The sequence below is a fragment of the Molossus molossus genome, unplaced genomic scaffold, assembly GCF_014108415.1.
Source record: "Molossus molossus isolate mMolMol1 unplaced genomic scaffold, mMolMol1.p scaffold_m16_p_10, whole genome shotgun sequence".
NCBI classification, from domain to species: domain Eukaryota; kingdom Metazoa; phylum Chordata; class Mammalia; order Chiroptera; family Molossidae; genus Molossus; species Molossus molossus.
In genome coordinates this window covers 47,220,756-47,247,367 of record NW_023425345.1, presented here as the reverse complement: position 1 = coordinate 47,247,367, position 26,612 = coordinate 47,220,756, and the positions used below count along the sequence as shown (strand labels likewise).

General features: G+C 41.8%; 1 protein-coding gene across 2 annotated transcripts in view; it reads right to left on the bottom strand.

Annotated features, from left to right (window-relative positions):
• ANO6 (anoctamin 6) overlaps nucleotides 1–26,075 on the bottom strand; it is a 202,053-nt gene extending 175,978 nt beyond the window's left edge. For both annotated transcript variants that reach the window (XM_036251953.1, XM_036251954.1), the window contains exon 1: nucleotides 25,928–26,075. In XM_036251953.1, coding sequence (XP_036107846.1) covers nucleotides 25,928–26,000 — 73 coding nt within the window. In that variant the 5' untranslated portion in view covers nucleotides 26,001–26,075. The remainder of the gene's footprint in view (nucleotides 1–25,927) is intronic.
• Nucleotides 26,076–26,612: the final 537 nt, after the last annotated feature.

Genomic DNA, 26,612 nt, shown 5'->3' with positions numbered 1-26,612 from the left:
GCTGAAGCTGGGGTTGAGGGACCCTGAGAGGTAGTCTGAACAAATCCAATCTAAGTTTTACGAAAATCAGATGAATAAGCGAATGTTCCAGGAGAAGGGGGCAGAAGAAAGAATGGAGAGCAGGGTGTTCACCTTGGCCACCAGCACTTTCTGCTAGGGCACACGGATGGCTTTTCCATCTTGTCAAGAGTTCGAGGAGGCTCAATTTAAAACAGCAGGTTCTACTACAGTTGAACACACTTTACCACACATGGTTAATGGGATTCAAGCAACTTTTATTTTTAAAAAATCTTCACCCGAATCTATTTTTCCATTGATCTTCAGATAGAGTGAGGAGGTGTGTGTGTGGGGCGGGGGGGGGGGGGGGGGCGCGGAGGGGTGGAGAGAAAATATTGGTGTGCGAGAGACACATTGACTGGCTGCCTCCCGTACAAACCTGCCCAGGGCCAGGGACCAAACCCCCACTGAGGCAAGTGCTCTTGACCAGAATCAAATCTATAACTCATTGGTCTGCAGGCTGAAGCTCTAACTGCTGAGCCAAACCGGCCAGGGCAGAATTAAAGCAACTCTAAAATTTGGCCATCAGTTCCTTGAAACTCCTCTCCTTAGGTGGTGGAGGCTATTGTCCCCTCCCCTTGAATCTGGGCAGGACTGTGCTGCTTCCTCGCACAGAATGCTGGAAATGCTGCTTGTGACTTCGGGCGCTAAGCTGTAAGAGACATGCAGTTTCTGCCTGCACACTGAAACACTAGTCCCTGAGCCTAGGTGCCATGTGGTTAGTCCCACTGCACTAAGGCCACCATGCTGAAGTCACTCTGATGAATGGCCCCAACTGAGCCCAGCCTCCCCGACATCCCTGCCAAGGTCAGAGAAACAGGAGCAAAGCTGTCTTGGACAAGACCATCTGACAGCTGAACACTACTCGGCTGAGCCCTGGCTGAATCTCTGTGCAAAATCCCAAGAGAGAATAGAGTGATTGCTGCTTTATGTCACTAAGCTTTAGGACAGTTTGCTATGCAGCACAGAGAATCACAGAATTTGGAAGGGTCTTAAAGATCTGCTGGTGAAAGGCTGCTTCTGAGCAAACAGATCCAGACTGGGTAAGTGGCCAACGTCACTGGCTAGCAATCGTGTCAAAACCAGAAACCAGGTTACATCCCACCTCCACCTTCTCAGTGTTATTGTGAGAACTCAAAATGCATCATGCATTATCTACGTACCTTTAAAAGTTACGGAAAATTCTGATATCTTTTTTCTTATGCCTTTACTTTAAAAGCATTTCTTTGGATAAATTGGGAAATAATTACTGTTTGGAGAGTATAGAATAAAATTTCTGACAAACACTGGCTTCAGTATGTGGACTGTAATATTAGCTCCAAAAAGTATGCATAAGATTTCACCTCTTTACTCCCATTTCATGTTAAATATCTTCAGGTAAATAAATTACACCTCTAGTACTTATATAGTAATGTTTTGCTCCAACTTGTTAAGACAATATATGATCTTTTCTTAGATACAATAACACAGTTCTTAACTTTATTTCTTTAGTTAGTTGAAAACATACTACAAGGTGACAGTGAGCTTCCCATGGTCAGCTTTTTCTTTTTCTTTTACTAAGGTTATTAGCTTTTTGTATGAGCAGTTCACAGAAAACATGTCAGGTGTTCTTTAGGCTCCGTGTTAACCTGAAATTGCAGATTAACAATCCACACAGTAAATTTTCTCATGAAGTATTTCAGTCTTTTAGATACTGTGTTCATTAAACTGTTAATCAGTAAAGAAGACAATTCCAAAGATAAAAGAGTTTGGGCAGCCATTGAAAAGGAAAGTAGGTAAGCTATTGGCATGCAGACAACTGGCCCCTCTGTGAGAATCTAGAGCAGCGGTTCTCAACCTGCTGTTCGCGACCCCTTTGGGGGTCGCCTAAAACCATCGGAGAACACATTTCCAATGGTCTTAGGAACCGAGACACCGCTCTTCTATCCGTCTCCAGGCGGGTCTGCCCACATGCAGATGCGCCCACATACAACATGAGGAGCTGTATTAAAGGGGCACAGCATTAGGAAGGTTGAGAAGCACTGATCTAGAGATTAAATGGCCATAAATGGCTGAATGACTTAGATAATCATCAGAATCTAACATGTTCCTCTCGAAGAAGCTTTCCTCTAAATTCACATGAAATATTATCAAGATTTTTTAAAAATCAAGTTTATTACCTGATGGATAGCCTCTTCTTCCCTCAACAAACTTATATTCTCCATATTGTATCCTCAACACAAAAAAGAGATCCCTCAAATGCCTTAAAATGGGAATGCCTTGCCCTGCCAATGAATTTGTCCTCAGAAACAGATTTTCAAATGCATGACTGTACCCCAAGAATCAGAAGAGTCTTATCACGTTAAAAAGATTTTTCCAAATTTGCAACCCTTTATAAACTTGCAGGATATTTAATAAACTAAATTCAAAATGGCAGATTGTAGTACAAAGGAATAAATATCTCAGAAGAAATTAAAGGTGAAATGCTGATCACAACTTTAAAAATATTTGTGACTATTTCATGAACATAATATAAAGTAGGCCATATTCCTGTGAATATACTCTTTCCTTTTATGGAACAATAGTTTTTAATTATGTATCTTGCTGTTCTGCTTCTTTGATGTTAAAATCACAGCTTCAGTTCAAACCAAGTTATTGTATTTACAAAGCATTCTAGGTCCAAGGCATTCTAGCTGTTGGGACAAGTCTCTATTCCAACTTGCAATTCACACTCTTTCAAAGTAGTATAACATCTACTATATCATTTCATTCTCACAAAAAGTCCAACGTGGCACCATTGATAAATACTATGATGATTTTAAGACAACTTGAGACTACCCAAAGCAATCTATAGATTCAATGCAATTCACATCAAAATACCAAAGGCATTTTTCACAGAACTAGAACAAACAATCCAAAAATGTGTATGGAACCACACACACAGATACACAGACACACACAAACACACCTATGCCACAGCAATCTTGAGAAAGAAGAACAAAGTTGGAGGTGTCATGCTACCTGATATCACACTATATTACAAGGCTATAGTAATCATCACAGCATGGTACTAGTATAAAAACAGACACATAGATCAATGGAAGAGAATAGACAGCCTGGCTATAAACCCACAGCTATAGATCAATTAATCTATGACAAAGGAGGCAAGAATATACAATGAGGTAAAGATAGTTTTTTAAATAGATGGTAATGGAAAAACTGGATAGATACATGCAAATAAAATAAAACTACACCACCTTCTCACATGATATATAAAAATAACCTCAAAATGGATTAGACTTACATGTAAGACGAGAAATCACAAAACTCCTATAAGAAAAGACAGGCAGTAAACTCTGACACTGCTTTTAGTAATATCCTTTTGGATTATCTCATCAGGAAAGGGAAACAAAAGAAAAAATAAACAAATGGAACTACATCAAAATAAAAGTTGTTTGCACAGCAAAGGAAACCATCAACAGAACAAAAAGACAACCTATTGAATAGGAGAAGATATTCACCAATGATACATCCGATTATGAGTTAATATTCAAAATTTATAAAGAACCAATAAACTTAACAGCAAAAAACAAAAACCCCACGAACAATTCAATTTAAAAAAAGGCAGAAGACCTTAATAGACATTTCTCCAAAGAGGACATACAGATGATCAAAGTACATATGAAAAGATGCTTATGTCACTAATCATCAGAAAAATGCAAACTGCAACCACAATGAGATATCACCTGTCAGAATGGCTACCATCAATAAATTAACAAACAAACAACAAGTGTTGGCAAGGATGTAGATAAAAGGGAATCCTCATGCAGTGTTGGTGGGAATGCAGACTGGTGTAGCCACTGTGGAAAACAGTATGAAGTTTTCTCAAAAAATTAAAAATGGAACTGCCTTATGATCCAGCAATTCATTTATTTACAATAGTATTGTTTATAATAGCCAACATATGGAAGCAATCCAAGTATCCAATAGATGTGCAGAAAAAGATGTGGTACAGCCCTGGCCGGGTTGCTCAGTTGGTTAGACTGTCGTTCCAGTACAATAAGGTTGCAGGCTCAATCCCCAGGTCAGGGTCAGGGCACATACAAGAATCAACCAATGCCCTGGCCAGTTTGGCTCAGCAGTGAGAGCAATGGCCCACGAACCAGAAAGACCCAGGTTCGGTTCCCCCTAGGGGCATGTACCTTGGTTGCAGTTTGTCCTCGGTCCCGGTTGAGGCTGTGTGGGTGGCAACCGGTCGATGTGTCTCTCTCACATCCATGTTTCTTTCTCTCTTCCTCCCTCTCTCCCTCGCCGCTCTATCTGAAGATAAATGTAAAAATGTCCTCGGGTGAGGATTAAAAAAAAAAAAGAATCAACAAATGAATGCATAAATCAGTAGAACAAGAAATTGATGTTTCTTTCTCTCTCTCTCAAAACAATAAAACAAACAAAAAGATGTGATATATAATATAATGGAATATTACATGGCCATTAAAAAAAAATGCAATCTTTCCATTTGCAACAACATGGATGGACCTAGCAGGTTATGCCGAATGAAATATGTGACACAGTGAAAGACAAATACTATATGATTTCACTTATATGTGAAATCCAAAAATAAAATAAATGAACAAACAAAACAAAAACATACTCATAGATACAGAGAACAAACTGATGGTTGCCAGATGGGAGGGGTGCTGAGTGGCTGGGTGAAAAAGGTGAAGGGATTAAGAGGTGTACACACTGGCACATACAAAATAGTCACAGGGATGTAAAGTCAAACATTAAAAAAAACAGTCAATAATTTTACAATAACTATGTATGGTATTAGACTTATGGGGGGGGGTATCACTTCGTTAATTATAAAAATGTCTAACCACTGTGCTGTATACCTGAAACTAATATAATATTTAATATCAACTATAATTGAAAAAAGACAAACAAAACTAGCCATTTAAAAAAAATAACCACATCCAATAATCCTCCAGAAAACCCGGATGTCCTAAGAACAAATATTTTTAAATGCTCCAAGTGTTCAAATATTTAATGTTTGTTTGAACAGATTCAGCACCCAGCACAAAACCTCAGACTGTGATCAAATGTTTTTACTATTTAACTTTAAATAAAATAAATTAAATTAAGAATACCATCCTAAAAAAAAAGAAAGAAAAAGAAAAGATGCTGCAGAGAGGTTGAGCTATGTCACTGAACTGCAATCCTGACTCGGGAACCTTCCATTTCCACAGCGGACCCATCCTCCAAAGAGCAAGTGTTAGAAGTGAGTAGGTCTTGCTTTGGGCTAAGGCTGACCAAATGGGCCCAGGCCACATATCCTCGAATCGGGAAAGCACTCTAAGACTGACTTGGCAGGAACTCATTAGTGACAACTCTTGGTTTAAATGACTTTTGCCAGTGTCTTCCTCCATATTCCTTCAGGTCAACTAACTCCAAATGTGTGGTTTTGTTTCTTTTATTAAGTGTACTTACATTAAATACATTTTCTTTTTTATTTGTTTTTGTTAATCCTCACCCTAGAATATTTTTTCCATTGATTGTTTAGAAAGAGTGGGAGGGAGAGAGCGAGCGAAAGAAACATTGATGTGAGAGAGACACATTGATTGGTTGCCTCCCACACAACTCTGACCGGGGCCAGTGATCGAGCCTGCAACCCAGGTACGTGCCCTTGACTGGAATTGAACCCCAGACCCTTCGGTCCCCGGACCAACGCTCTAAGCACTGAGCTAAACTGGCTAGGGCTAAATACATTTTCTTTACGATCTCATGTATATTCCCTATAGACATAAAAATTCACCATACTACTTGGCGAAAGCTTTCTAAACTGATTAACAAATCAATGTGACAGCCAAAGTTCAGGGTAACTCAGCACTTCAATTTGCTCATCCATAAAACAGATGTCTTGCCAACTTTACATATTGTTGTAAGAATCAAGGGAGACACAAGTGCTTTGTTAACTGTAAAGTACCACAGCTACACAACATGAAAGTATTACCATTATATATGCATGGCAAGAAAAAATAACTTTATGGTAATATTTATCAAATTTTTCCTTCCATTAACTCCAAGGACTCATTTTCATGTCCAGGTCAGCCTTCTACCTAAGAGGATACTAGCAGGATTTTCAAGTGGATGAAACATCAATGGCAATGAGATTCTACAGATTATGAAAAATATTCACAATCCCCCAGGACATTAACTGATCAAATTTGTACACTGTTCTTATTTTATTTTTCATTCTTATACCCATAGTTAGATTGTCCAAGAATCAGCTTAATTGAGCCTAAGTTCCAATTCTGCCTTCACCATTTACTTTCTATGTGACTTCAGTGAATTAACTTTCCTGACCCTCAGTTCCATCATCCATAAAATGGGTACTGTAATAGCCCCTACCTAATAGCATTGTTATAACTATTAAATATGTTATTACCTAAAGTATTTATATTTATACCTGGTACTTAAAACATTACGTTTCTTATGTACCTGTTTAGTTTTTAACACTGATGGGCATAGAACAGAAGCTTAATAAATCCTGGGTTACTGGTTCAGTAGAAATACAATGGAAAGTCCCCACGTGGGAGTAGACCAGATGACTTCATTTGAAGCAGGGCTGTGTTGAAACAATCAGGCCAACCCTTGCCTTGTCTATTTTTAAACATTTTCAGGGAAAAAGTCTATATTTGGACCTCATTAATTGTTTAACAATCTAAACCATTAGGTTAATTATAAAGATGAATCCCTTAAATCCAGTAGGATTCTCTCTATATCCACTTTCTCAGCTGGCCTCTCCACATTATTGCAGGTTACTGGTTGGCTTTCTTTTTCAAAGCCCAACAACCTCAGCCGGTTCCTCCTTCCTCAAAGTTAGTGATGTTTACTTTGACTTGAATTCCCAAGTGCAGAAATATTTCAGGCACTATACTGACCCAGGTTAAAAAAATCCCGAAGAACTCAACAAGGATTACACTGGAAAGTGCAAGAAAACCAAAAACCACAAAGTAAACTTTCAATAGGTTTCAGTCCTACCCTCATTGGCTCCAAAGGATGTCACTGATTCAACAATTCTGATCGGAACTACTTACTGTAGAAGGTAAATGAATATATTCATTTTTATTCATTCCTATAATATTATGAAAAATGAGCTCCAGTATAAACTGAAAAAAGTCACCCAAGGAATAAAATCAATTAAAGATGTTCTGTGTACTTCCACTCAAGCAGATTTGGATATTCAGTGCTTTAAGCTAATTTCCCTCTTGAAATATTCAGTAATATAAGTAAAGCTTATTAATAATATTAATATACCATATTCTATCTCTGACAACTTAATAATCTTAGTTTTTCTTTTGTTTTTTACTAAAATGTCAATTTAACTTCTAGTATCCTACCCAAGAGAATCTATGCAAAACTACAATGAACAGACTGGTTCTATAAACATAACAATTAGCCATGGGCCTAGTCATAAATGTTTGTAATTAAGTTCTTGTACATATTATAATACTTTTATTTGAAGTTTGTATAATTTGGCTAATGTACACATCTACTAGTCCAGGGACTGTACTAAGTCCTTTATGTACTTTATCTCATTTTATCTTTACGAGAAAAAACAGCTCAGAGAGTCAACAACTTAAGGTTGTACAACCAGCAAGTAGCAGAGTAAAAATTTTACTTTAGTCATTCTAACATTAGAAAAGCCTTGCCAATGGGCCTTTTCTACTGCTCTGAACTGCAGAGATATTTGAAAAATGTTTTGGTAACACAATGAAAAAGAAGTTAGGGAAATACCTTTTCTTATAAGGAGCTCCCACACCACCAGCCCAAGGAGATGAGGGTTCCAATGCAGTCTCCCAAAAAACCAGTGGATGCACACATACGTGGAACAGCAAGTTGATGTTTGTTTCTCTCTCTCCCTCTCCTTGTCTCCCTCTATCTCTAAAATCAATATATTAAAAAATTTAAAAAGCAAACATAACTATTAGATCATGAATATTAAAAATATTTCAGTACATTGAATTAATGGATGATTTCACTGCAGTTTTAAGTTCAGAAGGTAATAATACAAAAGTTCAAAAGAAATTGTACATATTCTCCATTTTCATTTACGTGGCTTAAGTAACTTCACTCTCACCTAGGACTGATCAACACACCCTATAACTCATGTCCACAATGGTGGTTTCAAGGATGAGTACATAATCGCATGAGAGCCATCTGCTGTGATTTCTAGGAAAGAGGTGACCAGAACCCTTGCTCCCTGTGGATGACATGGTGAAGGAGGACTGATGGACGGGAGACGACCACTGCCACTTAGCAACAAGGGAAGAGCTGGAGCTACTGGGCATCCCTCCCATGAAGCCTGAGGGCGAGGCTGGCTCCTGCAAGCAGACCTACCTATGAGCCTTTCAGTTATGGCACTAATAAGTTCTCTTTATTAGTCAGGACATTTGTTTTGGCTTCCTGTCCCCTGTGGCCAAAGATTCCTAATTAAAACAAGCAATCAAAGTTGAGAAATATAACATTTTCTATTCCTTCTCTGGTCTTCTGCCAATAAAACAACCTAAGAGAATCCACTGTAGTGTACACATTTTAAAGCAGGCGGAATTGAAGAAATGTCAGTGCGGGAGCTAATGATGACAGCACAGGAAAACAGACATTCAGTCACAAAAAGCAGGGATTTTTGCCCTGGTCAGTTTTGCTCAGCAGTTAAAGCATTGGCCTGCGGTACAGAGAGACCCAGGTTCAGTTCCCGCTAAGGGCATGTACCTCGGTTGTGGTTTGTCCCCATTCCTGGTTGGGTCATGTGGGTGGCAACCATTCAATGTGTCCCTTTCACGTTGATGTTTCTTTCTTTCTCCCTCCCTCCCTCCCACTCTATCTGAACAAAATATCAAAAAATGTCCTCAGGTAAGGATAAAAAAAAAAGGCAGTGATTTTATAGTACCATGCAGTCAACAAACCTTAACTCATAAGTTCTATATCATATTCACCACTGTTTTAATGAACCAGCAATTTAGTCCTTTTGGTTAAGAATTCTCTTAAGAATCTGATAAAAGTTCCAGATTTCTTTCACCAGAGACCTGAAAATCTGCAAATGAACACATTTCCCAGACAGGTTAGGGGATCCAAGAACTCCCCCACCTGAAGCCCACCCATGTGGATCTGCAGGCCTCAAGGTAAAAACACATGCAGTACCACACGCTTGGGCAATCTGCTAAGCAGAAGTGGAGCAGCCAGCATCTTCCTGGTCAGCTTCTCAGAAAGGTCATCCTGTGTGGAGACCCCCACACCTCTCAAAGATGCCTGACAGACATGCTCCTTTAAAGAGCCTCTTCAATCCCCCCAAACTGTGAAGACGTTCCTCCTCATCTTCTAGCGGTTACAATCAAAATAAGGCAGGAATCACAAAGAACATGAACAGAAACTTTTCATATTGTCATAAAAAATCAAATGATTTTATATTACTGTTATATTTCCCTGTCCAGTTTTTAAGTTACTGGGAAAGCTTTATGTGAGGATATGAAAGTATTTGTAATTATTTGTATTAAACACAGGACAAGCCCTAGCTGGTTTGGCTCAGCAGTCAGTGTTGGCCTGCAGTCCAGAGAGACCCGGGTTCAGTTCCCGCTAAGGGCACGTACTTCGTACTTCGGTTGCAGGTTGTCCCCAGCCCTGGTTGGTCGTGCGGATGGCAGCCACTCGTTGTAACCCTTTCACATCGATGTCTCTCTCTCTCTCTCTCTCTCTCTCTCTCTCTCTCTTCTTCATTCTCCCTCCCACTCTATCTGAACAAAACATGGAAAAATGTCCTCGGGTGAGGATAAAAAAAACAAACAACAAAAACACCACAGGACAAAAAGACCTTTATACACTATTCCTTTGAGAAAATGAGCTTTGATTTTAGTTATTTTCTCTGTAATGCACATAGCAGGTAACTTGCTGTAAATGAGAAGGCAATAAATACTGTACCTGAATCTCTCTCATTTAATCTTCAGTAATTAATGACACTAAAAAATATGGCTATAAGCCTCTCTAATATGACCAAGAAGCAGGTAAATTCAATCACTGCTTTACACATCAGGAAACAGAAATATGTAGAAGAATTAAATTCTTTATTCCAGGTTGTCATAGCTGGATAATGTTAAGAAAGTGGTGCTTTTAAAAGATCAGAATGCATGACTAAGATGACTACTATGTATAATAAATACAGTTACACTTCAAAAAACTGCAAAACAATTTATTACCATAATTATTATTTTATTTTCCAAATAATCTCTCACTGATTATGGACAAACTAACATGGCACACAACAGAAATTACAGATGATGGCTTTTCTACACATAGAGCTGACTCTTTAACAGCAGGTTTGAACTACGTGGGCCCACATATAAGCAGATTTTTTCAATGTTCTCTTCCTTATAATTTTCTTAACAACATTTCCTTTTCTCCAGCTTAGTTTATTGTAAGAATACAGTATATAACACATATAACACAAAACATGCGTTAATTGACTGTTTATGTTAATGGCAAGGTCAACAGTAGGCCATTAGTACTTAAAGTTTGTGGGAATCAAAAGTTGCATGTGGATTTTCAACTCTGCTAAGAGTTGGTCCCCCCACCCTTGTGTTGCTCAAGGGTCAACTGTATTTGTGAAAGAATGATAAATGTATACTTTCCTATTCCACGCAGATTAAAAGTCAGGAAGCACAATCAACTTTTTTAAAAGGCAATGAAAGAATATAACTTTACTTATTTTGTAAAACAAAAGGTGCAGAAGGGAACCTTTCTCAATGTGAGAGCTCACAAAGCTTAATAAATGAATCTCGGTGACACGCACCAGCTCTACCGAAGCAGACAATCAACCCTACAGCTTACCCATCCACAGCATTTATCGATTTTTACCCACAAGTTAAACTCTGAACCAGATGCCTTCCAAGTTCGGTCACAGCACGGCTAAGTCGGGTTTTGCCTGTGCACTGCCTGCAGCTCATTCCCCTCACCTAAGGCAGACAAGGCCCTCTCCCCTCCTTCCCGGCAATACAGCCTCTGCCACTTCCAAAGACTGTCAGCCTGGTTATGCGAAGATCCAGGACCCAGACGGGCTTTGGTGGCTACCCAGGAAGAATGATGCCAGCCTCTGGAAGGGATCAAGTGCCTGGGAATCAACCCAGTTTGGGAGCCAGGAGGAAGCCACCTGACACAGGATATGGTAGCCAAGAAACGTGGGGATAGACAGCATGCTAGTTCAGGAACGCCACCTGCGCCAGGGAGGGAAGGAAACATCCCGGGGTGGGTCTCAACTTTTTGGATTCCTAGTGCATTTTCAAACACTGGAAATTCTGACCAGGGGACTTTTCTTCAAGCCGTGTGCACACAACATTGAGGAAAATGTCCAGTTTCCATACTGAGAACTAGAGGGGTGGCTGACAGCCACGGCTGTGTTATGGGCGCTGCTGAAAGCTAGCTCTGCTCAGACGTCCTGCTGCTCAAATCGGGCACTTCTCGGACTAGCATGTCCACCGCCAGGCACCAACGTGTCCTGTGCCTGCGAGGCGGTTTTCCCACATTCCAGTCGACACTTGATCTTTCTGAGGTCCAGGCTCGAGTTCAGTCTCCTATCTCACTGCAGGAAACTGAATCCACTCTCACTCACAGACCCACCTACCGCAGCCAGCAGGGCATGACTAATGAACTGGAGTGAAAATAAATACGACCCTTGGATCACAGTGCAGGGCCCCAGATTTAAGGTACCACTGGTATAACAGCTAAAGAAGGGAATGGAGGTACGGTTCCTATTATTAAATCTGGGGACACAAGCAGACCATTACCCGGGTCTGCTACATGCGGAGGCAGGCAGCACCATGTAGGGGAGGACTTAGTTTCCAGGGCAGGAGAGCAGTTAGGACACATTCACAAGAGGAAGACAGGACCTGAAGAATGAAGAGATGGGGTCCTGAGCATGTTTCTGAGAAAGGAGTCTGGGCAACTGGGGAAAAGAAGGACCGGCCAAATTATCAAAACCAAAACACAAGCACAAGGTCAATGCTGAACCAGTAACCAAATGCTGAATTTTAGAATCCTTCTTGCCTGGGGTCAGAATTGGTTCCAGAGACTGCAGTGTGGCCACGCCCAGAAGTGGGAATCAAGAAGGGGGTGGGGTCTGTGAAGGCTGGAAGGCAGGCCAAGTCCAACAGCCTGCTTTAACCCAAGCAGTGAAGGTGACTAACCCTGGAAACCAAATCTAAGAAATCATGAGTCACCCTAAGGGGAACCATCGTCAGCCTCTGTAACGTCTCCGGGAATTTGGAACACATGTGCTTGAACAAATATTTTGGAACCGAACACCTTGCATCAACATGGAATGCTCCTTCATTTTGGATAGGTTGTCACTCTCACTTTTCTGTTCTCTGAGCTCTTCGGCCACCAAATGAGGCCAACAGTATCTGTTTAGAATATCGTTGGCAGTACAACACAGCAGTGAGAGCTGACCTTTCAGAAAAAGGAATCATTAAACTCGCTCCGTGCACTGCGGAAGGCATCCACAAACCATCCGCTCTGGACGGGTCTCACATGCCTCGGGAAAATCAGTGGACCAGCGCTCAGAATGAATGTGCCGTTTGCTTTCACAGATGCAGCTGGGCAATTAAAATCTGAATTTCTGTAAAGTAAGATGAGTTCATTTTCTCACACACTCTCAACTCTTGCTAGTTTCCTTTCGTAGGCAAGGAATTGTATGAGCTGCTAAAGGGACTACAAAAATAACTAATACCAAAAAAACAAACAAACAAATTATTTGACTTTAAAGTAAAAACACAATTAAAAGGTTAAGTATTGTGAGTTAACCATCTATGAGAGATGTAATACTGCAAGATTTAATTCAAAATATTTTTTCAGCTATTCTTACAAATAAAATAGCTTGGACTATTACTCATCACCACATCAACACGGACAAATCTCCAAAAATATTATGCTACGTGACAGGAGCCAGGCTCACAAAAGACTGCATTCTGTATGATTCCACTGATATGAAGTTCAAGAACAGGCCAAACCAACCGACAGTATAGAAGTCACTGTGTGACACCTGGATTGTGGGGAGAAGGCTGGACTTGAAAGGCCAATGGACACGTCCTCTCTCTTGTCTGGCATGATAGTTATACCATTGCCAAAGCTTACCAAACTGAATGATCAGCTGTACATTTTATTGTGTGTAAAAATTACTTTTAAATATTAAAAAATACCACCAGACTAAATAAATATTACTAGGAACAGACTGTTCAGGTAAAACCATGGCAAAGGGTTAATGGTAGTATCTGGTATACTTGCTCTCAATGGCATTTAAAAAAATATTTCCAATTAGAAAGGAATTTGATGTAATGGCTGTGACAAGACGTTTAATAATACAGACTTACTGCCTCATAGATTTCAGTCATGTATGAAAGATCCTAACATGGAAAAATAACAGGATTTTAAAATAGCAATGAAAACCAAATTTGCATCCATTTCTTTCTGCCTTGTCAACTGAAAACGACAAGTTTTAATTCGCATCTTCCATATTGCTCCGTTACCAGGGTGCTCTGGCTCTGCACAGGGAGCGATTCTAGAGAGTGATTCTCTGGCACAGCAGCCCCCCGGCCCCTTATCCACGAGGGAAATGTTCTAAGACGCCCAGTGGATGCCTGAAACCACAGACAGCGCTGACCCCTATATATACCGTCGTTTCCTAGATATACATACCGATGATAGTTTAATTTATAAATTAGGCACAGTATGAGATCAATCAAATTTTAAAATTATAACACCATACTATTGTGTATGTTTTCTCCCTCCCTCTCTCTCTCTCTCTCTCACAACCAATCGCTGAGATGACTACGTGACTAACAGGCAGGGAGCCTATGCAGCGTGGACAGACTAGATGAAGGGATGATTCATATCCTGGGTGGGATAGAGCAAGATTTCATGCTACTCAGAATGGCACACAATTTAAAACTTATGAATTATTGCTGAATTTTCCATTTAATATTTGCAGACTGTGGTTGACCGTGGGTAACTGAGAACACAGAAAGTGAAACTGCGGCTGCAGGGGTGGGGTGGGGGTCGCACTACTTAACATCAGGGTTTCTCAAAGCAACAGTCCTTGATGGAACACGTCAGGGTGGCTGTGGGGCTTTTCCACCCTCACACACATTCTGATTCATGCCTCAGGGGCTTGGTTATGACCCCCAGCCAAAGTCAGTCACTTGCAGACTGGAATGAGTCACAGCCCTCAGCTGGCAGGGCAGGAAGACTACGAACCAGTTCCTGGCTGAGAATTCAGGAAACGGGCTCTTCACTAGCTCCCTGCCCCTTTCAGGTTCGGAAAGGAAAGGCGAGTGCAGGGAACAGGTGTCCCTGCTCCATTCCCTGTTCCTCCTCCTGTCAGCTCAAGGAAACTGCACCAGTCACTTAGGCCCAAACTTTCTGCTCCTCCTCCTTTAGCTTAAGGGAGAAGATGGTGCTACACTGAGCTATAAAGGAAGAATAAAGGGAAGTGGGAGTGACCTACCAAGTTCTGGACTTTCCCAACCCAGCGCTAATGTTTTAGCTTTTGTACCAAGAAATAAAGGGGCATAAGACCATACAGCGCCAACACTCACCACTGCAAGGTGCATTAACAGCTGTAGAAATTAATATAAGCAAAGTTCCCCATGGAGGATTCCTCCAGTACAGTTGGAATTGTGAGCCTGGAAGCATTTGTGGTTTTTTTATCCATTAACCTACTACACATCCCGAGCCTTCTCATTGACCTGCATTTTCAAGAGTCTAAGGCCATGTTATTTTTAGAATAATGAAAATAACAGCTGCACCTGTTACCACCCCCAGTGAGGGCCCATCCCGGCTTTGGATACACCCAAGTTCTGTTCCCAGCAGTGCTATCCTGGTTCAGTCTCTCCTTTCACAACCCTCGAATATAACTTGCTGCTCATCTGTTGGCATGTTAGTCTTCCCTGCCAGTCTGCCCACTCATTGAGGGCAGAGGCTGTTTCTGTCTTGTGTATTACTAAATACCTAGTGCCGAGCACAATGCATGGCACACAGGTACTGGAGAGACATGAGGAAAATGAATAAATTTTTGCTTGCATTTTTTGTTTTTATTTTATCACTTATTAGAATATTAACGCCAATGAAGATGGGATCCTCTATACCTGGTTTTGTATCCTTAGACCTTACATGACCTATAGGAGGTCTTCAGTAAATACTTACTGGATGAATAAAGGTTGAAATAAGATAAATCCACAGCTCTGAGCTAAACTAAATCTCTATGCACATGACTTTTTAAAAGAGTGATCTACCTGATTATGAAGGCCACTGCTAGCAAAGTCCACATCAGCTTTCAAAGGGATGCTTTTGTGTGTGCCAAGTAAGTCAAGATTGTGATTGAATGCTTCAAAATAAATCTTTTGGAGTATAAGACAAGCCTCTAGCCACAGTTCAGGGAACCGTAACTCTCAGGAGAACCATGACCACCCCATTGCTCAAATGCCATTCACTGTGTTCTTATCCTCACCGTGGATGACCAACCCGTTAAAAATGTGCGTGTCTCTGTGTTCTGTAAGCTGCACCATGTTTATTAGAGAAGCATGGACACAGCGGGTACTAAATACAATTTCAATTTAAATGGAGTCAGGAAATAGGAGACAGTCTGACAATCTTCTGAACAGAGTCTAGGTTGAAGCTCTGAGGATGCAGAATGGAATTTTGGCTTTTACTGAAAAGTCACTTCAATGAAAGGCTTGACTAGATAGCAAGTATCTTAAATCCAGCCTGATTTGGGGATAAACACAGCCTTCTTCCTTTCACTTTGCTGTCACCTACCCAAATGGAAAGGAGTATCTGATTTTCCTAGGTCTGGTGGTCCTGAAGGAGGCCCAGCAGGTGTAAGTTTAAACAACTGGAAAGAGGCTGAATCATCCCAAACTTCAAACATACAAAGTGAGAAACATTATTTCAAACCCCTGATAGGCAAATCAGGGAGAGATTATTTTATTTTTTTATATCACTACCTGTAAATTGAAAACAATTCAAACTGAAGGGCAGTTAAGCAGTAACTGCCACCCTGAAGTGTGAGAGAAAAGGCTCTGCGCCAGCCCAGAGCTACACACCCTCCTACCCTGCCTCCTCCTGACAACCCCCCAGGGCTGGAAACAGGCTCAGGGAAGCCTAGAAACCTGCCCGGGTGATAGAGCCCAGGTGACAAAGCCAAATGCAAACTCAGGTCTTCCAACAGCAACATGTTCCTTTTCTCCCTAAACTGCATCAACACAGCCTTCACTCCTGCTTTCTTCCTTTTCATTTTTTTTTTTTTTTTCCTGTCCTCTTAGGGATTAACTTCCCCACAAGAAACCAAGAAGCTCTGTTTAAAATGTCCTACTTTTTGCCCTGACCAGTCTGGCTCAGCAGTTAGAGCGTAGGCCTGTGGTCCAGAGAGACCCAGGTTCCTTGCCGCTAAGGGCACGTACCTCGGTTGCAGTTTGTCCCCGGCCCTGGTTGGGTCATGTGGGAGGCAGCCACTCAATGTGTTCCTTTCACGTTGATGTTTCTCTCTCTTTCTCTTTTTCTCTCTCCCTCCTACTCTATCTGAACAAAAAATGGAAAAATGTCCTCGAGTGAGAATGAAAAATAAATAAAATGTCCTACTTTTCCAAAAAAGTATCTAAAGTCAATGAATTTGTACAATGTTTCTTTACTATTTGTATCGCTTAGAAACAATGGTGGGTTTCATTCGTTGCTTTTTGAGAAAGAGCATCTTATGTTTTGCACAAATTAATAAGCATTCACGGTTTACTAAGTAACAGAGGAAATAAAGTAAGAAATGAATGTAACTGTTTCCAGTCAGATTATAAATAACAACTTTTAAAATAATGTTGAGGATCTGGGTTTATCTGAAGGAAAGGTGCATTATTTTTGTTTAGAATTTAGTGAGAAGTAATTTTTTAGATAAAAAATGAGCACATGTCACAGGGGGAAACATGCTTAAGGTGTGTCTGTGTGATGCCACAAAAAAAAAAAAAATGCAGCCATCGTTTTGTCTGTTCAGACTCTTTTTCAAACATCTAGATAGAGTGTCTAAAGAAACATAAATTCAATTATGTAAACACAATCTTAGTTTATATAAAACAAGCTTTAGAAACAAACCTAAAATTTGCATAATTACACTTTGTGAAAGAACGTCTTTTTAGATGACTATGACCTGCGGCTAAAGTTCTGCCAAAGTTAAAATAAAAATTATAGAAAAGAAACTGTTAAAGACCAATATCTTTTTTCTCCCAATTTCAAGTATTTGTATCTTAAAATAATGTGGGACATAGCAGAGTTTCAATGTCTTAGATTGAAAGCATTAACTATAAAGGCAACATCTGGACTTCACAAAAGAATATATTTTCTTTCATTTGTATTTTTGGCTACTGAATAACTTACTGCAGCAAGTTCTTTCAATAAGTATTCAGATATGCAGCCGGGGCAGTAATAAATACCATAGCGGAGAAAATGGCCTATTAACCCTTCAGTTTATCTTCTATACAAACATTCCTTCTGATGTTTAGAAGGAATGGTATTTGAATCACTCTTTGGTACACATCCAAAATATTTTACTGTTGACTTTTTCGGCTAGTATTCTTTAAACTGGCTGCTTCTTAGAATGGATGCGAATTAATTTTACTTGCAGTATTAAAAAGCAAGACAAAACTAAAGGAAAAGCAATAAGAGTAATGATAATGATTTAAGACAATCACTTGCTGCATTAATTTCTCACAGTCTCTATCTTTACACATGAGTAAAGTACATTTCCGTCTGGACAGTGTGCCTCAGTGGTTGAGCGTCGACCCATGCACCAAGAGGTTTCTGGTTCAATTCCAGGTCAGGGCACATGCCCAGGTTGTGGGCCTGATCCCCAGTGGGGGGCATGCAGGAGGCAGCCAACTGATGTTCTCTCTCATTGATGTTTCTATCTCTCTCCCTCTCACTTCCTCTCTCTCTCTTATCAATAAAGAAAAAAATTTTTTTTTAAGAAGTACATTTTCTTGGCTGAAGGTATAGTTATTGGGAATGTTTTTCTGTTCTAAAACTAGTAATTTTCCCATAGACCCAGCCCTGAATGCGTTATTTCAAAAGCAAATCAAGCAGCTTAAATCTCATGGTATACAAAGCCTCCATTGCAATGTAAGATGGAAAGAGGAAGAAGAGGAGGAAGAGGAAGAGGAGGAGGAAGATGAAGCTTAAATGGCTGCCCTGTAATGATGTGTGTGGAGTGTACGTGTGTGTTCAGGCACCTGTTTCGCTAAGAATTCAAGTGCAGCTCAATATTAGCTTCAGTATAAAAACAGTACAGATTTTGTATAGCCAATAAGATTCTTTGTAGAGAAAATATTTTTTAAAAAATACCAGCTGTAGCTTTTTGAGGAGCTACTACATAGAGTTAGGTTTTAAGACTTCTGATGTCAAATATTTCTAAGTATTTAATGGTTTCTTTAAGTTCTTGACTTGTGTATGATAGCATAGCAAACTGACAGGAATTAGTACCACTAGTAAATGATGGGTTTTTCAGAATGTTGCATTTTTTAAAATTCTGTAATAAAATGATGTATATTAAAAAATAAACAGCCCTGGCCGGTTTGGCTCAGCGGTTAGAGCGTCCGCCTGCGGTCCTGAGAGACCCGGGTTCGGTTCCCGCTAAGGGCGCGTACCTCGGTTGCAGTTTGTCCCCGGCCCTGGTGGGTTGTGCGGGTGGCAGCCACTCGATGTGTTCCTTTCCCATCGATATTTCTCTCTCTCTCTCTCTCTCTCTCTCTCTGTTCCTCTCTCTCCCTCCCACTCTACCTGAACAAAAAAAAAAAAAAATGTCCTCGGGTGAGGATAATAAAAAATAAACAAACAAAAAACCAGTCCCTTAACAATGTTGAGTACCTACTATGTGTAAAGCATTGTGATATACAGTCTGTGGTCAATAAGTAGCCCTACTGCCCTGGCCAGTTTGGCTCAGCGGTTAGAGCATCGGCCTGTGGTCCAGAGAGACCCGGGTTCGGTTCCCACTAAGGGCACGTACCTTGGTTGCAGTTTGTCCCCGGCCCTGGTCAGTCGTGCGGGTGGCAGCCACTCGGTGTGTTCCTTTCACATCGATGTTTCTCTCTCTCTCTCTCTGTTCCTCTTTCTCCCTCCAACTCTACCTGAACAAAAAATGGAAAAATGTCCTTGGGTGAGGATAAAAAAAAAAAAAAAAAGTAAGTAGCCCTACTGACCCTCCAAGACTATAAGCATTTTGTTACCATGTATTCAATTGGCTAGAACACAAAACACAACTGAGCAGTCTGATAACAGAAGAAAATCTTAAGTATTATTAGCTAGATTGAAAACTTCAATTAAAATATAATTTTTAATTCAAGCTGCTACAAATACCTCTTTGAGAGTTCAAGACCATCCTTTAAAGCTAGATTGTGGGATTCTTAATAATATATTGTCATCTTCCCTCAAAAACTTCAGAGTTTAGTATCTCTGATGTTAATCTTCACATGAGCTTTTGGTTTGAATTTCTTGGCTTCTGAGAGGAAAATGAAATGTATAGCCATCAGCAAATGTGGCTGTTGCAGCCAGCTGAGCAAAAAGTAAGGGGGGTAGGGGGTGTGGAAGTCCTTTACTCGTTTAGGGTGAGTTTGTGTCATTCTCTCAGGAGAATCATGAGAATTATAAGAGGAGCCTGGGGGACCTTTTGGAAAGTAATTGTTTAACCCGTGGGAAGAAAAACTGTGGATTTGAAACTGAAAATGATAAAAGGTTTACGAAAAAGGGATAAACTGACTATGCTAAAAAAGAAACACTTTGAGGACAGTTAGCTTGTTTTGTTTTTCAGCTGTAATCACCCTGATAGAAAATAATTATCTATGTTTCTATATATGTATATGAATGATCCCCCTGCTACAGCAAATAAGGCAAGGACATCATCACGGTTAACTCTTGGATAAATCACAGCACATGTTGGAATTCTCGGACACTCCCTTGTCCCAGCCCCATTCCCTCCCTCATCTTCTCATCCCTCCTAGGGCTGGCTCAGGAACTGCCTTTGTACTATCTTGGATTCGCCAAAGCAAGGTTACATGCTTTCTCCTTGGCACCAGGACTGACCCTGGCACACATCTTGTTTACAGCACTAATCACAGATTACTGCAATTATCTGTTCACATATCGGCCTCCTTCCTGTACAGTGAGGTACTGGAGGGCAGCTAGGTCCAGAACCTACTGAGTGCCTCATAGAGTATGGACAATCGACATTTTTATAACCGATGACTGAGGGAACCTCAAATGGCAGAAGAGAGAATTATACTAGGACCATAAAACCACTAAAGCATTATGTTAATCAAATTATTTTAAAAGAGTAATTCATTCTTTAAAAACGATTTACTTGGCTTCTACTGAATATCAAGCACCAGTTTAGGTACACAGGACATCTGCCTTCAGGGAACTGACTTTTTTTTTTAAATTTTTTTCTTTATTGATATTAGGGAGAGAGAGAGAGAGAGAGAGAGAGGAAGTGAGAGAGAGAAAGGAAGAGAGAGAGAGAGAGAGAGAAACAGAAACATCGATGAGAGAGAATGAGTGGCCGCCTCCTGCATGGCCCCTACTGGGGATCAGGCCAACCTGGACATGTGCCCTGACCTGGAATCAAACCAGTGACCTCTCGGTGCATGGGTGGTCACTCAACCACTGAGCCACACCAGCCAGGTGAAACTCACATTTTAGAGGACAGCGAGAATGAGAGAATTTTTTTTTATTATAGCAGTGGAATGTCTACAACATTTGTGCTATTTTGCTTGATTTCTAGAAAGCCCAAATGACCTACTTCCAGTCCCCAGGAAATTTACACTCTAGTTGGGAGGATAATTAATGCAAAGATAATGAACAACAAAGACAAAAATACAAGGTGAATGCTAATTGGGTAGAAGAGAAAGATAAGGGGTGTGAGGATTCACTGGTGGGCACTTTGGGCTAGGAGGATCAGTCATAGCTTTCTGTGTTTGTAAAAAACTTGGGAAAAGAGGAAGTGAGTCTGATATTACAAGGATGGAAAATGGTCTGGGCCACAGCAGTGCAGAAATGTGTAAGAACTGTTGGAAGAATGGATCTCTCTCCCCTTCCTGCAAACCCGTTCTCCTCCTCCTCCTCCAGCCACCACTTTCCACCTAATCACTCAATTCAAGTCAGAGATTCACCCAGAACTCCTCTCTCCAGTCTCTTGAGACCTCGTAGATGCCGGATCTTTCATAAGCTCTCAGACCCACTCATCTCTAACCCAGTGACCACTGCAGGCATTTCTAAACCTGATTACTGGAAAGGCTTACCTCTCCCATCTCCTCTCTCCAATCCCTTTTCCAGCATGCTATCCGGGAGAGCTTTCCCAAATCAAATTCCATCCTATCACTCCCTTCTTTGAAATCTTTTAGGAGCTCCAAATCACATAGATGGTAAAATCCAAAATCCTTAAAACATGTGGAAGATTCTTCATGGTGCAACCCTTTCCTGTCTTCTCAAACTTGTTGACTGTTCCCTGAGACCACAGGTGACTACTTGGAATTTCAGCATGATTAGGTGCTGGGCCGGGTGTTGGGAGACTAAAACCTCAGCAGGTTTGCTCAATCAATGTTGCTAAGACAAGATTTCCAGGGGACTGATTAAACATAAAGTAGGGCGCTGGCTGGGTAGCTCCATCGTTGGAGCATATCCCGTGCACCAAAAGGTTGCAGGTTTGAGTCTCAGTCAGGGCACATACCTAGGTTATGGGTTTGATCCCCAGTCAGGGTGCTTATGGGGGCAACGAATAGATGTTTCTCACATCGATGTTTCTCACATCGATGTTTCTCTCATCGATGTTTCTCTCTGTCTCTCAAATCAATAAAAACATATCTTCAGATGAGGACTGAAAAACAACAACATAAAGTAGGTAGTGAGGGGATAGTGACTGTGCAGGAAGACGGTGAAAAGGGAGCCAATAAAAACAACTGAGAGGTGCAGCTGAACCATTCTCTCTCAGAGGTATCACCCCAGTGCCAAGATCATTGGCTGTGGGGATCAGACAGTAAATACTTCCACAAATAGCCTGGGAATGCAAACCAACCATCTAAACCAAAAATTCCTTGCCTAAATTTTCTGACTTCTTTCTGTAGCCCCTTCCTTAAAAAAAGAACTTTTTTTTTCTCTCTCTCAGTAAAGTTTGAACCATAGAAATGCAAGAAACAAAATAAAACAGCATACTAAACATAATAGCTACATTCTAGCTACAAACGGTGTTTCCTATTGCCTTCTACATCAGCAAGGTGGAGATGTTGGAATTCAATTCACTGATTAATTTGGGGGTGGCACAGTGTGCTTCTGGAGGCAAGGCAGCCAAGAACCCCCTTCCACACACCAGGCACACACAACCTGCATGGACATGGGATCTCCACCAGCACCAGTGCTACATGGCTCCAGGTCAAATATTTCCTGCCACTACATCCTGGATGTAACATCTGTGGTTGGTTGTTGACGCTCATGGAGAAAATAAGTCTAATTGAGGCCACACTTCTATATATGTGCGTAAAACATCTCTACAATGAAACCAGGGGCTATAACTAGTTTAAAAGTTTGTTTTTCTTTTTTGTCTCTTGCAAATTAGCTGAGGATAGTAATTTTATCCAGTAACTTATGTATAAATAACTCTCCTGCTCTGAATTATAAAGTTAACACTTATAGAGAAAATTCATAGAAATCTTCAGTACCTGAGTGGGTTTAAATTATTACACAACTATTAGTAGTGACAATCAAGTACTAGGGGAAATATGTTAGTCAATAGCTTTAACATGGCCCTGCATTACAAAACTAGGGACAAAGGTTACAATTATAATCTTCATTTCACCAGAGTCTCCTCTCTCATATTTGGAAATTACAATGATTTCATAAAAGGCTGTATACCATCAGCCTACTTCTGGTAACCCTTTAAAAGGCTTATTATGGTCCGGTCGGTGTGGCTCAGTGGTTGAGCATCGACCCATGCACCAAGAGGTCACCGGTTTGATTCCTAGTCAGTACACATGCCCAGGTTGTGGGCCCGATCCCCAGTGGGGGGCATGTAGGAGGCGACCAATTGATGTTCTCGCTCATCGATGTTTCTGTCTCTCTCTCCCTCTCACTTCCCCTCTCTCTCTAAAATCGATAAGGGAAAAAGCAATTTAAATTTTTTTTAAAAAAATAAAAGGCTTATTATGTATGTTACAATGACATAAACTTTACATTGGCATGGTAAACATTTTCTCTTGATATCAAATCACTGCAACCCACATTAAATTTATGTAACAAGCAAAAATCGCTGAGACATATTTAAATATTTGTTGCCTGACATAAAATATGTTGAACTGACCCCTATACACACTAATGCATTCATATCATTGGCCTATGGAGGGGAGGATAAAGGAGGCATGGAAATATTTAACATTTTCTTAAATATATCTACACTGTTTGACTTGATAGAATTAGCATAGATTACACCCACAATTATAAAGAGTCTGTTGCCACACACGTAAGATGAATTTTATGATGACTCATCATGCAAACAAAGACTAGATCAAGTTAGTTTTCTTTCTAAACTGAGATCTATTGATGGCACAGAGAGCTAAAAAAAAAAAAAAAGTTCAGTGTCTTGTTTACTTTAATTTCCATTTGGGTTTTTACCATTATTCATTTACCATATCCAACATAAACAGTTACACTTCACCACAACAAAGGAATTTTCCAATGAAACAGGCTGCTAATTTTATCATAACTTTTTAAAGTTTGCTCCTATGATTTATATTTTTATGTAATCATGATTTACTACTAAAGCCTGCCAATAGCATCATGCATTATCTGACAGCCTGGAGTCATCAGGTGGAATGTGCATTAATCTGTGCAGGTATTGCAAATCAGAAAACTTGGGTTTGAACCTTAACTAGCTGTGCAAAAAGCTAGGCAGATCAACCTGTGAGCTTCAGTTTTCTCCCCTATACAAAAGAAAAACACTATTTGTCCCTCCATAAGGATGGATACCTAATAAATTGTTCTCAACTGAATGACAAGTAAAGCTGAACCATGGAGTAGCATCCCCTCTATTCATTTTGTCCCTGGTCAACAAGGAAGTTATCAACTTCTATGAATTTAAATGAGCAAATATATAATAGATGACATAAAAAATTTAATTGTCTGACTACAGACGAATGGATAGAGATATGGGGAGAGGGAGGGGAAAAGAGGAGGAGAGGGAGGGAGGGAGGAAGGGAGAGGGGGAGAGGGGGAGAGAGAGAATAATGTAATAGTATTCAACCATGAGAAAGAAGGAAATCCTGCTATTTGTGACACCATGGACACTTGAGGGCATTATGCTAAGTGAAATAAATCAGACATCACTTATATGTATGATATCACTTATATGTAAAATCTAAGAGTTGAGTTCACAGAAACAGAATGGGAGGGGGGTTGGGAGATATTGGTCAAACTTCTAGGATAGTGATTATAGTTAATAATATTGTGTCAAACACTTTTAAGAAGCTGAGAGTAGATCTTAAATGTTCTAACCACAAAAAGGAAATGGTAATTATGTTATGTGATGGAGGTGTTAGCTACAGCTAGGTAGTAATCATTTCAAAATATATGAGCATCAAATCAACACTGTACACCTTAAACTTATACAATGTTATGTATGGAAACAGAGATCGAAAAAAAGAACTAAACAAATAATCAGTGCCTAGATTGTGAAAGGAAGGAAAACCACACCTAACTCCTAAAATTAAGTTACTTTCCAAAGTTATTAGAGAAGACTAAGGCTTTAGGACACAAACAGGAACTATTATGTTTTAAAGTGACCTGCCATCCAGGAAACTGAAGAAGAGCCTGTTGGACAGACCGCCGTGGTAATTTAATTGCCAGTCTCCACCAGAGACACACTGTCATCATCCTTCCCTGAGAGTCTTCTCTTTAGAGACCTGATTCTCTCCCTACTCCTCCAATTGCTTCCCCTTCCTGGCCTCCTCCCACCCTTTTGTTTGCTTTTTTACTGTTAAACAGCTCTCCCTCCCTTCCTTTGACAACTTTATGCATTTTTAACTCTAATTAGGAATGGGCTTGCCTCGCCCCAAGCTCCAGGGGCCCTCTGCACTAGTAGGAATGCCTGCGGTCCACCCTACCTAAGGGTTTCCTCCTCTGATTACCACCTCGTGGGCTCTGCGGATGAAAACAGGCTGCCGGCCCGCGGCCACAAATCAGTTCCCGGGCCGCTCCACCCGGCCCCAACCCTGCCTGCCAGAGCCGCGCAGCCGCGGCCAGCACGGAGGATTCAGGTGGGCCACACCCCTGCTCCCCGGCCGCCGCGGCGCCCCCAACCCCGCCTCCGGGCTCGCGGCCCGCGCAGGTTTTACAGACGCCCCAGCGCCCGTACGAGGCGGAGAAAATGACCCAAAAGTTGTTGTTTCTGAGTCAGGACTTCCGTTCGCAGCGGCGTCCTCGAGTCTCCAGTGACTGCGCCCCTTCCCGACCCAGAAACTGTGCTCGGGGCCCCTGCGCGCCCCGCGCCTCCCAGGCCTTCCCGGGGGCCGTCGGTCGCCGCGAGCCAGCCCGGAGGCGACCCGGGTCGGCGGCCCGAGGCGGCCGCATTGCGGCCCCGGACAGTGGCGTGGGCTCCTTCTCCCGGCCCGGGCGCCCGCCCAGGCTCCTCGGAGCGGCCGAAGGTCCCCGCAAAGCTCCCCCGCGGTGGGTGCAGCGCACCGAGCAGTCCCCAGCTTCCTCCCGCGTGGGCTCGGGCGTTCGGGCGTGGACGCGGGGCCCCGCGCCGGCCCAGCCACGGGAACCCCTCGCTCACCGATGTCTCCATCCTCGTCGTCATCCTCCTCCTGTTCCATGTCTAACAGAACGTCCCTGGTCATCATTTGCATTGCTCCCCCGAAGGCGGCTCCGAACTTGGCGCGAAGTTGGGGCTCGCGGGTTCCGGAACGACGCGGCACTCGCGGGCCGGGCGCCCGGGTGGGGACGCGGGGCGGCTCTCGCTCCCGGCTCAGGGGCCGCTGCACCAGCCCGCGCCCCGGAAAGCCGAGCGCGGCGGCTGCCGATCCGAACCCAGCGCCCAAGGCTACCACTCGCCACTGAGCATGCCCAGCGCGAGGCTGGCTGCGGAATGATGGACTTCCCCCCGTTTATTAGGCGCTCGGAAGGAAGTCGGGAGACCAGAGGGAGTAGTTGGCGCTCGCCTTCTGCACGCTGGTGACCTCGTGGAAGGGCGAGGCGAGAGCACGCGCGGGTGGGAGTGGGCCGGGCTGCCGCGGAGCAGGCAGCTTTCGCTTCTAAGGTCACATACAGATACATATACGGGGCTTGCTCTTTGATAACTGTTCCTGGAGAGGAGAAGACGCTGCAGCAGCTCACGTGAAGAACCCTGAAGGCGAGCCGGTTTGAACTGTGCTTAAAGGCGACGTGGTGCCAATGGAGGATCTCAGTTTCATTGACTCTAAGGGGGACGAGTATTCTGTAGGGAAGATGAGGAGGGAGAT